General features: G+C 43.9%; 1 protein-coding gene across 5 annotated transcripts in view; it reads left to right on the forward strand.

Moving 5' to 3' along the window:
* EFHC2 (EF-hand domain containing 2) overlaps positions 1 to 14383 on the forward strand; it is a 195379-nt gene that overhangs the window by 103669 nt on the left and 77327 nt on the right. For all 5 annotated transcript variants that reach the window (XM_072818319.1, XM_072818320.1, XM_072818321.1 and 2 more), the window contains 3 exons: positions 4893 to 5035; positions 7677 to 7873; positions 11038 to 11168. In XM_072818319.1, coding sequence (XP_072674420.1) covers positions 4893 to 5035; positions 7677 to 7873; positions 11038 to 11168 — 471 coding nt within the window. The remainder of the gene's footprint in view (positions 1 to 4892; positions 5036 to 7676; positions 7874 to 11037; positions 11169 to 14383) is intronic.

The following is a 14383-nucleotide window of genomic DNA, read 5'->3' on the forward strand; positions in this document are numbered from 1 at the left end:
CAGCTGGAGATTTACACATGAGTGTGAATAACTCAAGGTTTTAAAACTGTGAGAACCTAAGGAAGATGATCTCAGAGAGCATGCAGAAATGGGTTCTTAATGCAAGTACACTGTGGATTGAGATGTACGGTTGTGTGTGACATATGTTGGTTATATGTACGTTGCTGTTAAAAACTTCCTGGGTACTAACTGTTGTATGAGGTTAATGGTGATCAACTTTGAATCGTTTGAGGAGGAAATAGTTCCAAATTAGAGCACATCAGGTTTTTGATGGAACAAAGGCCTTCATCTTCTGGGTACAAATTCACTGTGGTGGCCTGCTGAGCAGATTGTCTAGTCTGACTTGGGAGAACCAGAATATCTTTTCTGGCTGCACTGGTGGAATTACTTTGTTCTGTGTGTACCCATAGTACTCTACTGGTCATACCTTTAGGAGTAGTAGTAATAGTAGTAGTAGTAATAGTAATAATATTACCACTACTAACAAGCAGTTTATGGTTATGGTGTGCTAACTACTTTATGATACTTGAGCTCATCTATTCCTCAAAACAATCTCATAAAGTAAATAATACTGTGGTACCCATTCCTCACATGAGGGAACTGGGGGGTCAGAGATGATACGCAATTTGCCTGAGCTCACACAGCTAATTTTTAGTTGAACTAGAATTTGAACCCAGAAAGGCCTGTCTCTTGGAGCTTACTTTCTTGCCACAGAGCCTGAACTTCCCACAGTGTATGGCAGTTACTTGTTTATGTAATCGTGGTGTTCCCCTGGTTCAAGAGCACCATGAGGGCAGGGACTGGCTCTGCTGTGTCCCTCAGAGTTAGAACAGCGCTGGCTACCTTCTTGGAGCTCATTAAATATTTTGTCCAAGAAGAGAAGCAATGGATAAATAAGTAAGCAAATAGAATAAGCTTCACCCTTCTCATTCTTATGGATAGAAGAGACAGATGACTTCCCACCAGGAAGGCTGTTATCCCAGAGTTGTGCTATTCATAGCTATAGAGCATCCAAAAATTCATGGTTTAATCTTAATCTCTGCCTTGCTTCAGATGTTGTCTACCTGCTGTCACCATCAGTCATGCTGTTTTCTCTTAAAAAGTTTTTTTTTCTCATCCATAAAAATAAGCCTTCATCTCTCTTCCAACCACAAGAATACAGCTCTTGCTGTTTTTGTGGTCTTCAGGGGTTACATAGCCCTGAGCGAGCCATTCATTTTCTTAGTCAACAAATATTCACAGAGTACTGTGAATACCTGTGTGCTGAACACATCTAGGGGCTTGAGATCCATCAGTGAATGAAACAGACACATAACCCTACTCTCATAGAACATACAGTCTGGCTGGGGGAGGCAGACAGTGCATGCTACAGATAACACCTAAGGGCATTCCAGAAGTATGGAGAAGTGTGAGAAGAATAAGGAGGATCTGGCAGGGCAGGGCTGAGGAACACCCTCGGTTTCATTTTTAAAAATAGTGTGGTCTGGATGGACCTTAGCAAGGAAAGGAAACCTGTTGTAGGCAGAAGGAGCAGTTGGTGTAATGGTCCGGAGCATGAAGCAGGCCAACATGGGTAGAAGACGTGAGTAAAGGGCAACAGAAACAGATTAGGAGAGGTAGTGGGGGATCAGATGCTACAGAGGCCTTGAAGACCATTTTAAGGATTCTTTTGACTTTGAGTGATGAGTGGAGCGGTTGAGAAAGACAATGATGGGAGTTAGAACTAGTTCAGAGACTACTACAGTGGTCCAAGAGAAAAGTTAGGATGACTTGGATCTGGGTGGGTGCTGTGAAAGCGATGACACATAGCAGATTCTGGAACTATTTTGAAGGTCGAGCTAATGGGATTCCCTGACAGCTTTGGACATGAAATCTGAAAGAGAGGCATTAAGGATGACTCCCAAGGTTTTGGCCTGAACAGCTGGAAGGATAGGGTTGCCGTCTATGGAAAAGACTGTAGATAGGGCAGGTTTAGGGGCACCTGGGTGGCTCAGTGGAGCATCTGCCTTTGGCTCAGGTCATGATCCTGGGGTCCTGGGATCAAGCCCTGCATAGGGCTCCCTTCTCAGAGGGGTGCCTGCTTCTCCCTGGGCCCCTCCCCCTCACTCATGCTCGCTCTCTCTCTCTCTCTCTCTCTTAAATCTTAAAAAAAAGCAGGTTGGGGCAAGAACAGAAGTTTAATTTGGGCACAAGTGAAGTGTGAGATGTCTATTAACTATCAGATGGAAATACTGAGTAGAGTTTGGGAGAAAGATCTGAGTAAGAAATAGAAGTTTGGAAGTCCTCAGCATGTAGGTGGTATTTAAAGGCTTTTTTTTTTTTTTTTTTGTATTTAAAGACTTGATCCTAGAAGAGATCATCAAGGGAGTGAATATACACTGAGAAGTGGATGACCAAGTGATTCTTTTGGAGTACTATGTTTATAAAACAACAACAACAACTCATGTATAAGTGGACCCAGGCAGTTCCTTGTGTTGTTCAAGGGTCAACTCTATGTCATAGTCAGTTATGACAAGTAGCTGTAGGTGTATGTGTTTGAACCTGTCACTGTCCCAGAAAGCCATATGGAGCGATATGAGGTGGTATAATAGGAACCAGAGAAAATGCTAGTTTTTTGAGTGTGAGGAGTATTGTGATAAAAAGAGAGTTTAGAGAATTTTGATATTAGCTTACTAGTCAAGGAAATAGCTGAAGATACTTGCAGTGTTTTTCAAAGTATGCTCCAGGGACCACTTCATCAGAATCTCCTGGGAGAGCTTATTAAAAATGCAGGTTTCTGGAGATGCAAGCTAACTACTGAATCCCTATCTCTAGGGGTAGGACTGGATTCTGTATATTTAACAAGTTCCCCAGGTGACTTTTAAACACAACAAACTTTGTGAACTGCTGCTCTAAGATTTTGTTTGAGTAAATTATTCCTGACTGACGAGCTCTCCAGAACACAAGACTTAGGTGAAAAAATGGCATTTTAAATGTGAAAAACCCATGCTTAACATACACACTTCCAAATGTATGTAAGTTTTAAGAAGCTACATTTACAGTAGTGTTCATGTGGCCTGATGTTAAATCTTCCTCAGTTGTTTCAGTGATATTTCTGGCGCCTGTGAAAGTTAATGGGTCCTTCTTGAGACAGGGGTTACCAAATCTGTTGCTTATAAATCCAGTTAAGTACCAGACAAGATGGCTGACAAGGTATAGCTGCCCCCATGCTTTCTGAGGTCTGTCTGAAGCCAGAGAAAGTAGGAACTAAGAAGACAGAGCTTGTGGAGCCCTGGCTGTTTTGCCCTCGGTTTTCTCTGAGGCTAGCCCCCCAAGCTGCTACTTTAAATCTCCCATGAGGCCTTAAACCCATGTAGCTGGGAATCTTGGCACCATGCTTTTTTAGCCCTACTTCCTTGGGCAGTTGGAGAGGGGGACAGAGAAAAGCAAGTCAGAAATACAGGTTCTGTTCTGTTTTGTTTTGTTCTTATTGTTGTCGTTTTGTTGTATTTTCATCGCTGTGACCACAAAGAAAGAATGAACTTAGGCATAGGAGAATCTGAAAGTGAGGGCCTCCCTGCTTTGAGTCGTGACAAGGAAGTGATGAAGTCCATGGTTTATTTTACTCTGTGCCTCCTTGGGGTAATGATTTTCATTACCAAAGCCCTCCCCACAGGTTTAGTATTTTACAAAGGCCACCATTTACTAGCTGATTTCCACAAGACATGCTTCTGCTGATGGACCATAAATTAATTTCTTCAGTGACCAGGCAGTCAACTTTGGGAACTTTGCATTCTAGAATTTGATCCCTTCTTCAATCTTTCAGGCTATTCTATTCATGTGTAGAATTCTGAGTGCAAATTTGAATCTATATGGATCTTCTAACCACTTCCTGCAAACATTTAGCGAGTATTTATAATGTAAAAAGTACTTTGTATCAGACAATGATTAATAAGGCACCATCCTTGCCCTGGGAAAACAGACCAGTAATAGCCACTCACAATATGGGTTATAAGTGCTATGAAGGAGTAGGTCTGTAATATTTAATACAGCATTTGAAAAGGAAGAAGTAATTTTTCTCTTAAAGAGAGTTGAAGGGATGCTGGAGAACGGGGGCGGGGTGGCTCAGGGAGGAGAGGATGTGGGGCTGGAAGGGAGCAAGGAAATGGGCCTGAGAATGTAGGAGGTGAACATGGGGGAAGTGGCTCCAGGCACCGGTGGGGCACATCCTCTTGCTGCTGGACCAGTAAGGGCCAGATGCCTGTCCTTCCTGCTGATGTGATTGTTGTGGTCGCTGACCAGCCTCGTGAGTAGGAAACAGCTGTTCGATGTAGCTGGTTTGAGGAGTGTGTTTATGACCTTTGTTTTGGGTACATTTTCCCAGTGGGTTACCCTGGACATCTAAAGAATAAGAGATATTTTAATAAACTGAGAATAACTCCTCTTCATGTAGATTTAGAGCCTTAAGAGGGTGGTTGAACTTTTTCAACTTTAGAGAGTGCACGCTACTATCTTAAAACCATAGCACACCTGGTGGGTAGGGGAGGTGGGGGAAATGGGTGAAGGTGTCAAAAGGTACAAACCTGCAGTTATAAAATAAATCCTGGGGATGTAATACACAGTATGGCGTTTATAGTTAGTAATACTGTATTGTGTATTTGAACGTTGCGAAGAGAGTAGATCTTAAAAGTTCTCATCACAAGAAGCAAAATGTATAACTCTATGTGGTAATGATGGATGTTAAATAGATTTATTTCAGTGATCCTATCGAATCATGTTGTACACCTGAAACTAGCATAATGTTGTAAGTCCGTTATACCTTAATGAAAAAAAAAAATAGCACACCTTTTGCAGGTTTTTTTTTTTTTTAAACATTTGTAATAAGGCTGTAACCCTCATTTCTCTTCATTTAGCTATGGCAACATAAGCAATACACTCCGGTTTTTTGCAAAACTCATCACACACAAATGTGCGGATGTGGACAGGATGTTTGTTATTTCATACTTTCTCAGTGATGACACGATCTCAGTGTTTGAACCTATAGAGAGGAATTCAGGTAAGAGACAGCTCTTACAGCAATTTTCTCAGAACAAGTAACTGTCTTTCTTTTGAAAGTTAGAGAGTGTGGTCTGATTTTATGGCCTAGATGACTAAGATGGTGGCTTTCTTTTCTCTTTTCTTTTCTCTTTTCTTTTCTTTCTTTTCTTCTTTTTCTTTTTTTCTTTTTCTTGTAACCACTGGAGTTCATTTTATAAAGATCTCTTAAATGGGAACCCAGACTTGTAAAATGATGAAAGAGGAACAGTTTGGTTGGCTCAGGGCTAAGGGACTCTGGATGCCTCCTCTTGGCTGTGGCCTCTGAGGTTCCTCTGTGGAATCCGGGGGTTTCAGAATCATGGTCTGTCTACCACCAGTTCCCTGCAAAGAGAGCAAGACAAAGGAAATCTCTATTTTGGATAGTACCACTTACAAAATGTTTCCTTAACTATAAGACAATCCCAGATTAACAAATTTTAATCTTCAGAGTCTGTATTCCTCTGGTTTGTCTGTCGAGGCTCATGCCAAAGTTCCAGCACTCAGGCCCACAGAATGCCTTGCTGTGGCGTGCCGATACAGTGGACGTTGCTGAGGAGAGCCATTGATTTTGACTTCCTGAATTATGGAACTTTAGGGCTCTGCTCTTTGTCCTGACATATTTAAGACTGTTGTCTGTGCTGAAGACACTTTTGGGAAGAATGGTCAGTGGTGTGCTGGTGAATTGGCTCTCTGAAAAAAGTTTTAAAAGCCCTGATCTATAACACTTGCCAGTTGTCACAGTGTAGATGCCTCACCATAGTCCATTTCAAGCAAGTAACACTAATGACTGGCTTGCAAAATCCCTAAAAATTTAGGTCAGCTCTTACGAGCTGATGGGAGCCACTCTGTGCACCTAAGTCAGGCTGCATAGTGATTTCAGTAATGAATCAGATCATAAAATATGAAATCAAATAGGAGTAAATAGAAAGTCATGCTCTTAAAGATCAAAAAATCAACTCTGGGAGTGCCTGGCTGGCTCAGTCAGTAGAGCGTGTGACTCTTGATCTCAGGGTCGTGTGTTCAGGTCCCATGTTGGGTGTGGAGCCTACAGGAAAAAAAAAATCAACTCTGTACATCTAAGAATAGGGAAAATTATGGCCAGATGACAGCCTTTATAAAACAAGGTGATAGAAGTCAATTACAAGCTTACTAGTAATAATAGCAGCCACGATTACGTATTGTTACCTTAGAAAAGCTTCATGACATTAAATTATGACATTAAATTTTGTGTTAGTGTAGATCCTCCAAGGGATGAGCTCCAAGATGGGACTGAATATACAAAAGATGCATTAGGGAAAATGTTGGCAAGGGAAATTGTGGAAGGAGCCAGAAGAGGCCAGGAGAGCCGTTGGACTGCTGTGTATATCTGACTCCTGTGAAGGATAGCAGGAAGGAAGGAAGAAAGTCTTAGATTGCAGGGAGAGTCTAATCACATTTAAGCAAGGCTGACCAGGAACCCAAGAGCTGAAATCACTAGTTCAGGAGCCTCCATCTTGTCGGAATGGGCCTGCCTTGGTATTCTTGCCTTATCCAGGCATTTGTTGGCAGCAGCCTGTGGGAAAGCATGACCTCAGTCCAAATCCAGGGATAGGTGTCAGAGCATAACCACTAGGACCTTTGTCACCTGTGTTCCCCACAATAGGTGATCTGAAAGGCACATTTCATCACTCCTTACAAATTTTATTCCCATTTTACCAGTGAGTATTCAGAGGGATTCCGAGAGATTTAAACTCCTAAAGATCATCCAACAAGCAACAGAGCCAGGATTGGCCTCCAGCTCTGTTTGGCTCCAGAGCCTCTGTCTTTCCACCACCTCTAGTTTTTGAATGTGGCAGGGGTGTGATGAAGCTGACCCCCAGAGCTCATCTGGCTTCAGGTTATATTCAGATGGCTGAAGGTTTCAGTTCAGTATCAATGAAAAGATACTGGAGATCCATCTTCAGTTCTGCTTGCTGCTTTCCAAGAGGCAAAAACAAAACCAAAACCAAATAAACAAAAACCACCCACCCAGATAACCCACGAAAGAGAGCAGATGGAATGGTCAGAATTCTGGAAAGCAATAGATAGATATTAATTAACAGATATTTAGCCTGTAGAGGAGAAAAAGTTGTGGGACTCGCAGATTTATCTTCAAACCGTTAAGTAAGCTCCTTTCTAGAAGGAAGGCATCTTAATCTTACACTTAATCTGAGTGTTGGAATAAATTTAAGACCTCATCGGGGACAAGAAGGTGGAAATAAGCTCAAGTGGGCAATTTTCCACGTGGTACTGTTCAGACGTGCTCTGAAGCAGAGTATCTTCCTAACGTCCTGGTTCTCTGTATGCTGCTGGGCATATAGCAGGCGCTTACTGTTTATTTAAGTGTTTGGATTGGGAAGGGAGTAGAGAGAGGAAAGAAAAGGCTGGAATGCCATACTTTTTTTTTTTCTTTACACATTCACCTAGGGAGCCTATTGTTCCCCCACTGCCTCATTCTTCCCTCAGGTCTGAGAAGAATAGGCAGTGTGAGTTCACAAGCTCACTTGCCTGGCCTGTGTTTGAGCATGAAGGAACTCTAAAGGCAAGTTGTATGGTTCTTTGAAGAAGAAAGGCTACTCATTAACTTTTCTCTTTTTCTATAGGGATTACTGGTGGGAAGTTCTTGAAAAGAATTCGTGTTAAGAAGCCTGGACAAGAGGTCTTTAAAAGTGAACTATCTGAATATATCAAGGCCGAGGAGTTGTATATTGGGGCCACAGTGAACGTGAATGGCTACCTGTTTCTTTTGCTCAACGCCGACGAGTATACCTTAAACTATATGGAGACGAATTCTGACATGGTGAGCTGTGTAATTCTCGACTTGCCCCTTAGTGCCTGCAGTCTGTGTTTTTCTTTCTCCAGGCCTTTTTGTCTTCATCCTGCCACCAGTTTTACATTGTGCACTCACACATGTGGCCATGAATAATGGATCTGCGCGAATAATGGATCTGGCCCCAGGTCCCGGTCTACTGTTTACCCGCAGGGTCCTCGGGGCACTGCCCAGCAGCACAGGGGTGCCAGGCACAGGCAGGAGGCAGAGCCCAGGGTTGAATCAAGTTTCCTGGTTTTTTTGCTGACGCTGACAGTGCTTTCATAAAGAAATTCAGCAGCTATAGGAAAGGAAGAAAATCTGGTGCCACACACTGTGCTGTCCCTGTTAATTGGCACAGGCCTACACGGAAGACCAAGCGCTAAACAAACAGAAACCCCAAGGGAACCTGAGAATTGCTGGGCTTGCAGCTTTCCATAACAGGAGCTACCTGAGGCCCGAATAAGAGTTCAAGGACAAATTGGCAGCAGTGAGCTCAGAGAATTTTTTTTTGTTTGAAACAATATGGCAGATGGGTACTGTTCCTAAAAGCACTAGTATGGTGTTGCTGTTCTGTCAAACTAATGTTTCGATAAAATCTTGAGTTTTTTAAGTGTGGACCGGTTTGGTGTGCAAACATGTACATTTGAGAGATATTGCCTAATAGTGAAAAATCCACCTAGAAACAATTATTTTTTTTAAAGATTTTATTTATTCATGAGAGAGACAGAGAGCGAGGCAGAGACATAGGCAGAGGGAGAAGCAGGCTCCCTATCAACCGCTGAGCCACCCAGGCATCCCTAGAAATGATTTATTTTAAAAGTCTGCCTCTAAGTAATAATATTTATGTGCCAATTATATCTATACTTCTATATCTATATATCTATATCTATACACAGTACCAGTTCTGTTTCATTTTTATATAAAATGCTCAAGGGTAAGTTGCTAAGATCAGTCTCTCTGTGTTTATCATATCATCCTGTCTGGGTCCTCTGAGCAGCAGGTACCAAGGCTGAGTTAAATAAACAAGGGATGTCCTGGGAGAAATGCATATGAAGGATCAAAGAGGAGGGAGCAAGAGTAGGTGGGGAGCCTGAGATGTAGGTCTGACTCCTGAGAAAAGAGAGGGAAGGAAGGAGAGGTGGGTGCAGGAAAGGCCTCAGGACAAGGAAGGAGAGGTGGGTGCAGGAAAGGCCTCAAGACACGGTGCAGCTCTGAGAAAGTGTCAGTCAGGCCGATGGGGAGGTGGAGCCTGGGAGCAAAGGCTGCTCACGGAAGTGCCGGAAGTGCCATGTCAGGCTAGAATGGCTCAGCTCTGGTGCCCCTGTTGCACTGTCGTTGGGAGGAGAACAGCCTGGGCAGAGTATGGCCGAAGGTATGGCAGGTGGGGGCCATCAGCTCTTCTCTGCAGCCTCTCTGGATAGTAGGCCCAGACAGCACCTTCCAGCGCCGCTGCACCGATTGTCCTTTCGCAGGGTTAGGACTTGGGCTTGTCGTAAAACCGTGAACTGGTAGCCCTTCAAAAGCACTGAATTCAGTCAAGAGGTTCAATAATAGGGCAGTTAGATTGCTGGAGACCAGCAGGCTCGGCTGGGAAACGTGGCTCCACGCTTCCTGGCTGAGAGGCTTGAGACCCATATTTTCCCTGAGCTCCACTTTGCTCATCTCTACACAGCTGACCCGTTTCAGAGAATTAACTACGAAGAGGAGATGCAGTAATGTGTGTGAAGCACTTAGCTCTGGGGGGCCCATAGCAAGCTTAGGGTACAATTTGCAATAGCTATTGTGAATTAGGACTCGATTTTCAAACACAGGGTGAACCTATGTGTTAACATCCGTGTGTGTGTGTGTGTGTGTATATGCATATACGTACTATATATGTATATATGTATTGTAGGTGTGTATTATATATGTATATATGTGTTATGTATATACATGCAAATGTTAACATACTATATATGTTCTCGTATAGTTTATATAAATAGTGTGTGTATATGTATATATATATGTGTCTATTTGATATGAAGGGCTTTTCTCCTTTCAGAAAGATAAAAGCAGGGTAGGACATTATCTGGTATTAGCATCTCAAGTGAAAACTGCATTATTTTAAAACTACCCTTAACAAGGGCTTTCTAAGCAGAAAAAGATTAATACACTCTTTTTTTTTTGTTTTTTTTTAAGAGATAGAGGCACAGAGGTAGAGTGAGATAGAGAATATTAAGCAGGCTCCAAGCCATAAACTGAGCACGGAGCCTGATGTCGGGCTCGATCTCACAACCTTGAGATCATGACCTGATCTGAAATCAAGAGTCAGCCTCTCAACCAATTGAGCCCCCCAGGGACCCCAAGATTAATATACTCTTTAATATCTTTGCAAAAGAGCTAATAGATCCAATCACGGAAATAGATGAAAGGCAATGCGGAACGGTGGGGCGGATGGGGGTCTGTGATAGGTCTCAAACCCCCTGGTGGAAGAGAGACCTTTATACTAAATTAACATCAATGTTTTTAATCTTTCATGTGTAATCTTCTCTCTCTCTCTCTCTCTCTCTCTCTCTCTCTCTTTAAGCTCTTAGCTGTAATTATTTACAAGCTTATACTTTACTGGATTGAGTAAGCAGTATTTTTACAGAGTCTAAAACCTAATCACATGGTAGGAGACAGGAACTGGGGGCTGCCAGAGAGTGAAGGTCGGGGATTCCAGTGCATATGGATCTCTTGACACCCAGCTGTGCTCTGTTCAGTGCATCATCTGATGGCCAATAGTCCCCAGGGGGGCCCACTCTTGAGATCGGGAGAAAATGAGGGTCCACTTATCCAATTGTGAATCCCCATCCTCTCCATTAGGGTCTCCCAACATAGTCCAAGGGTTCAGGTGAGAAGGCTGAGGGATTGTTTTCTGATTCCTGCAGTTTACTGTCCCTTAAGCTCATTTTTCTCAGATCTGGGCCTATGCTGATGTTGCTCTTTGTCCTAAACTGCAACTGAAGAGATTTAATTCTAGTGGTATTTCCTCTGCGTTGGTCTCTATGGACAGCCATGCCCAGCTGTGCTCAGGTTCAGAGTGTGAAGTCTCTTTGCTGGCCATCAGAAAGATTGGGCTCCCTATGTCTCAGGCATGTTTTAATATCCTTCCTTTCCTTTCCCCCTTCTAGTTTCCCATGAGCAGCATTGAACTTATCTTACAAAAGCTGAAAGAAGAAGAATCAAAATCCAGAGAGATCAAGCAGGTATTTACAGCCGCTGACTGCAAGCACACAAAGATGGTGGATTATAATACATTCAGGTAAGCCAGATGCTGCCAGCAATACTCTGTTTTCCCTTCAAGATTGTCTAAAGAGCAAAGAACAATTTCTTCCATAGTGCTGCCTAACTAATTTACTACATGCTTTTTATTAGGACTTGACATTTCTTTGTGTTTGTACTACGTTGTGATCAAGTTCGGCCCATTTCTGGTAAAGTTTTTTCATTTGCATATAAAAGAAGCTTATAGGCAAGAACAGAGAGACAAAAGCATAGAAAGTCAGTTCTCCTGGTCTCGTGAATCATGGTATTGAAGGCTCCAGGAATGCTGGGAGGAGTGCATCCGGGTGAGAAAGGCAGAAAAAAAATGCAGCTAAGGGCACCCTTCTGAAATCTGGGGAACAAAGGGAGAACAGCTCCCTAGGAATGTGACCCATTTGGAGAAGACTGGAAACTTCCCTGATTTTTCAGAGAATAGGTGATATGTATGCATCTGGGTGTAGGTGTGCTTATACACATCTGTGTGTTTTGAAAAACAAAAATACAGAAATCGAAAGAAAATAGATGACAGTAGTTAGAACTCTAATAAGAAATCATGAGCTTTGCTGTTTTTTCTCTAAGGTAGAGTTGAATTCTGGGACTGTCCAGTGGCTGACCTGGGCAAATTGCCAAACAGTGGAAACACAGGGAAATTCAAATTCAGGATCTAGTACAATTGTGAGACTTCTTAGCCTGAAAACAAAGTGAATGGAGTGTTCAGGAGAATGTAAATTAAATCATGGATGTGAGGACAAAGGGGACTTTCTCTTTAGGCTGAGAATTCTAACTCCTGAAAACAGTAGTGGCCAAGAGCTATATAGGAAACTTGCTGGAGTCAAGATGTGGGCTGACCAATGAGGAATTGACCTCAGGAGAGGGGGGCAGGGTGGGGCTGTGTTTGAGGGGGTGTCTTTCCAACTTTGTGTCTGGAGTTGCCTGTTCCATCAATACCTGGTGACTTGAGGCCACCATCAGGCCCGAAGTATACCCCAAACTCATTTGTTTTAACAAAGCTCTTTTGTGTCTCCAGAATGTTCTTTTGAGAGAAACAGGACATATTTTTATTGTTTCAAATTGCCAACCTTCTGGGATCAATAAGAATTTATAGCTCTTTGTTATTGTTCATGGTTGTACACATGTTCATGGCCTTTTGGAAAATACGTGGAGACAGAGGAAAGAGCAAAGACAATTGCTCAGGCTGGGGTCTAATGGCAAGCAGTGGAGGAGGAAACAAATTTCCATCAGAAATGAGGGAGTGGTTTCATTTTGTTATTTTGTGTCCTTTTACAAAAGCATCCATTGGCCAACACATCAGTGCAGTCTGTTGGAAACACTTTAGGGAGTTTATGGGACTTTCTGGGAGGCACGTAGGCCGGGCAGGAGATCCAAGGAGGAAAAGTTCTCTGCAGATGGAGGCCTGACCCTGACTGTGGGTGGAATAAAGGGCCACCAGGCTGTGTGATTGAGGACCGCCTTAAGGCAGTGCCTGCTCAGAAAAAACCAGCCCCTCACCCCCATCTTTAGGCCCTCTGCTGGCCAGGAATTCCTTAAGATGGAAACCAGATCGGGTCATGCCCAGCCTGCAGAACCCTTCAGTGGCTTTGGTGCAGCCGGCTGAGCCCCAGTGATGTGACTCTGTTTGTGTTGCCAGTGTTAATCACTTCTTGTTCCCCAGCCTTGGCCTCTGGCCCTGCTGGCTGCCACTCAGTTTCCCAAATGTGTCAAGCTCTTTCCTGCCACTGAGCCGATGCACACACCCTTCCTTCTGCTTAAAATGCCCACACCCCAGTCGTTTCTAGGGCAAATTCGAAGGCTCACCTTCAATGGCACTCCTCCCAGCCCACTCCCCAACAGAGGCTTGCTTTCTGCTTCTCCTGCCTAAAGTGGATCACTCCCTGTTATCTTTAGCCTTTTGTTGCTCTTTTTCACAGCATTTAGTACATCTTGCAATTGCTTTATTGAGACATTGGTGCCAGGGGCATTTGCACCTGTGTGTCTCCTGTTCGAACAGGAACGGCCTGAGGGCCAGGGTCCTCCTTGGAACTGTTCGAGGGCCCATCCCTGGCACCTAGCCCTGGGCTCAGTGACTGTCTCAGTTTCCAAATGGAATGAGGAACTGCTAGAATTATTCTTGGGCAGGGGTGGGGGGGTTGAGTTTGGAGGTGGTGGTATTGCCTCCAGATGAGAGTGTGGGTCAGAAGTCAGGACATCCTGGTCTACGTGACATGTTGGGGTCAGGCACTGTGCTTTCTGTCCTTGGCCCTGGCTAGTGGGGTCCCTAGCTCAGAGTCTTCACCTTTCTCTCATGCTCCTTACACCCTTTCCCCGGGGAAAGGCAAAGGAGCCATACCGCTGGATGCCGTCACACCGCACCAGGTTTAGCACTGGGTGCTCTCCCTAGCTCCTGGTTTCCTTTTCTTTTAATTTTCGTGTGCGTGTTCGGTGTACTCTGGCTCTTCTCACCTGATCGTAGCCTCTTTGAGAGTAGGGACCCTTGCCTTCTTTTCTGCTTTACCCTTCCCACTTCTTACAGAGCCTGACAAACAGTAGGATCTTAATGAAAATTCATTGAGTGGCTACATCTTACCAGCCCTTGCTGCTTTTGACTATTACCTGGGGGCTGACTTCTGCATATTCGTTGCTCAAGCTCAGACCTTCTTCCTGAAGTATAGATCTGGAAAGACTAATGCCATCAGGATGCCCCCTCTGCCCCCCCGGAACCCTTGGATGTCCCTTAGGCATCTCAAAATAACTTTATCTACATTAACCTCATTTTTTTCCTCCCATAAAGTTGTAGCCCGGGAACCTATCTTGGTAAAGGCCACCATACATATCCTACCATTCACGTGGGACTCTCTTGAGAACCGTGCAGCTAACTCTCCTTTTCTTTACCCCCATCCACCCACCCTACCCCCCAGTTTTGCCAGAGCGACCTTCCTACAATCTGATGATTTCTTTCCTCTACCCTCAACCCTGCATCCTCATTGTGTCCAGAGATAATCCCATTCTCTCAGTATCTGTGTGAATTTGGTCACAGTCTGACCCTTGCCCACCCCTCCCCCTTATATTTCTATCTTACTAGAAGGCTTTTGTAGAAGCCCCCAGTGATCAAGTTCTTACTGTGGGCCAGACATGGTGTTAAATGCATTTCATCTCCTAGCCATGGGTTCCCCTCCGCCCCATTGAGTTGTAGACTCCCTGGCCTCCACTGTTGGCTCC

The sequence above is a fragment of the Canis lupus genome, chromosome X (genome assembly GCF_048164855.1).
Source record: "Canis lupus baileyi chromosome X, mCanLup2.hap1, whole genome shotgun sequence".
In the NCBI taxonomy this organism is placed as follows: domain Eukaryota; kingdom Metazoa; phylum Chordata; class Mammalia; order Carnivora; family Canidae; genus Canis; species Canis lupus.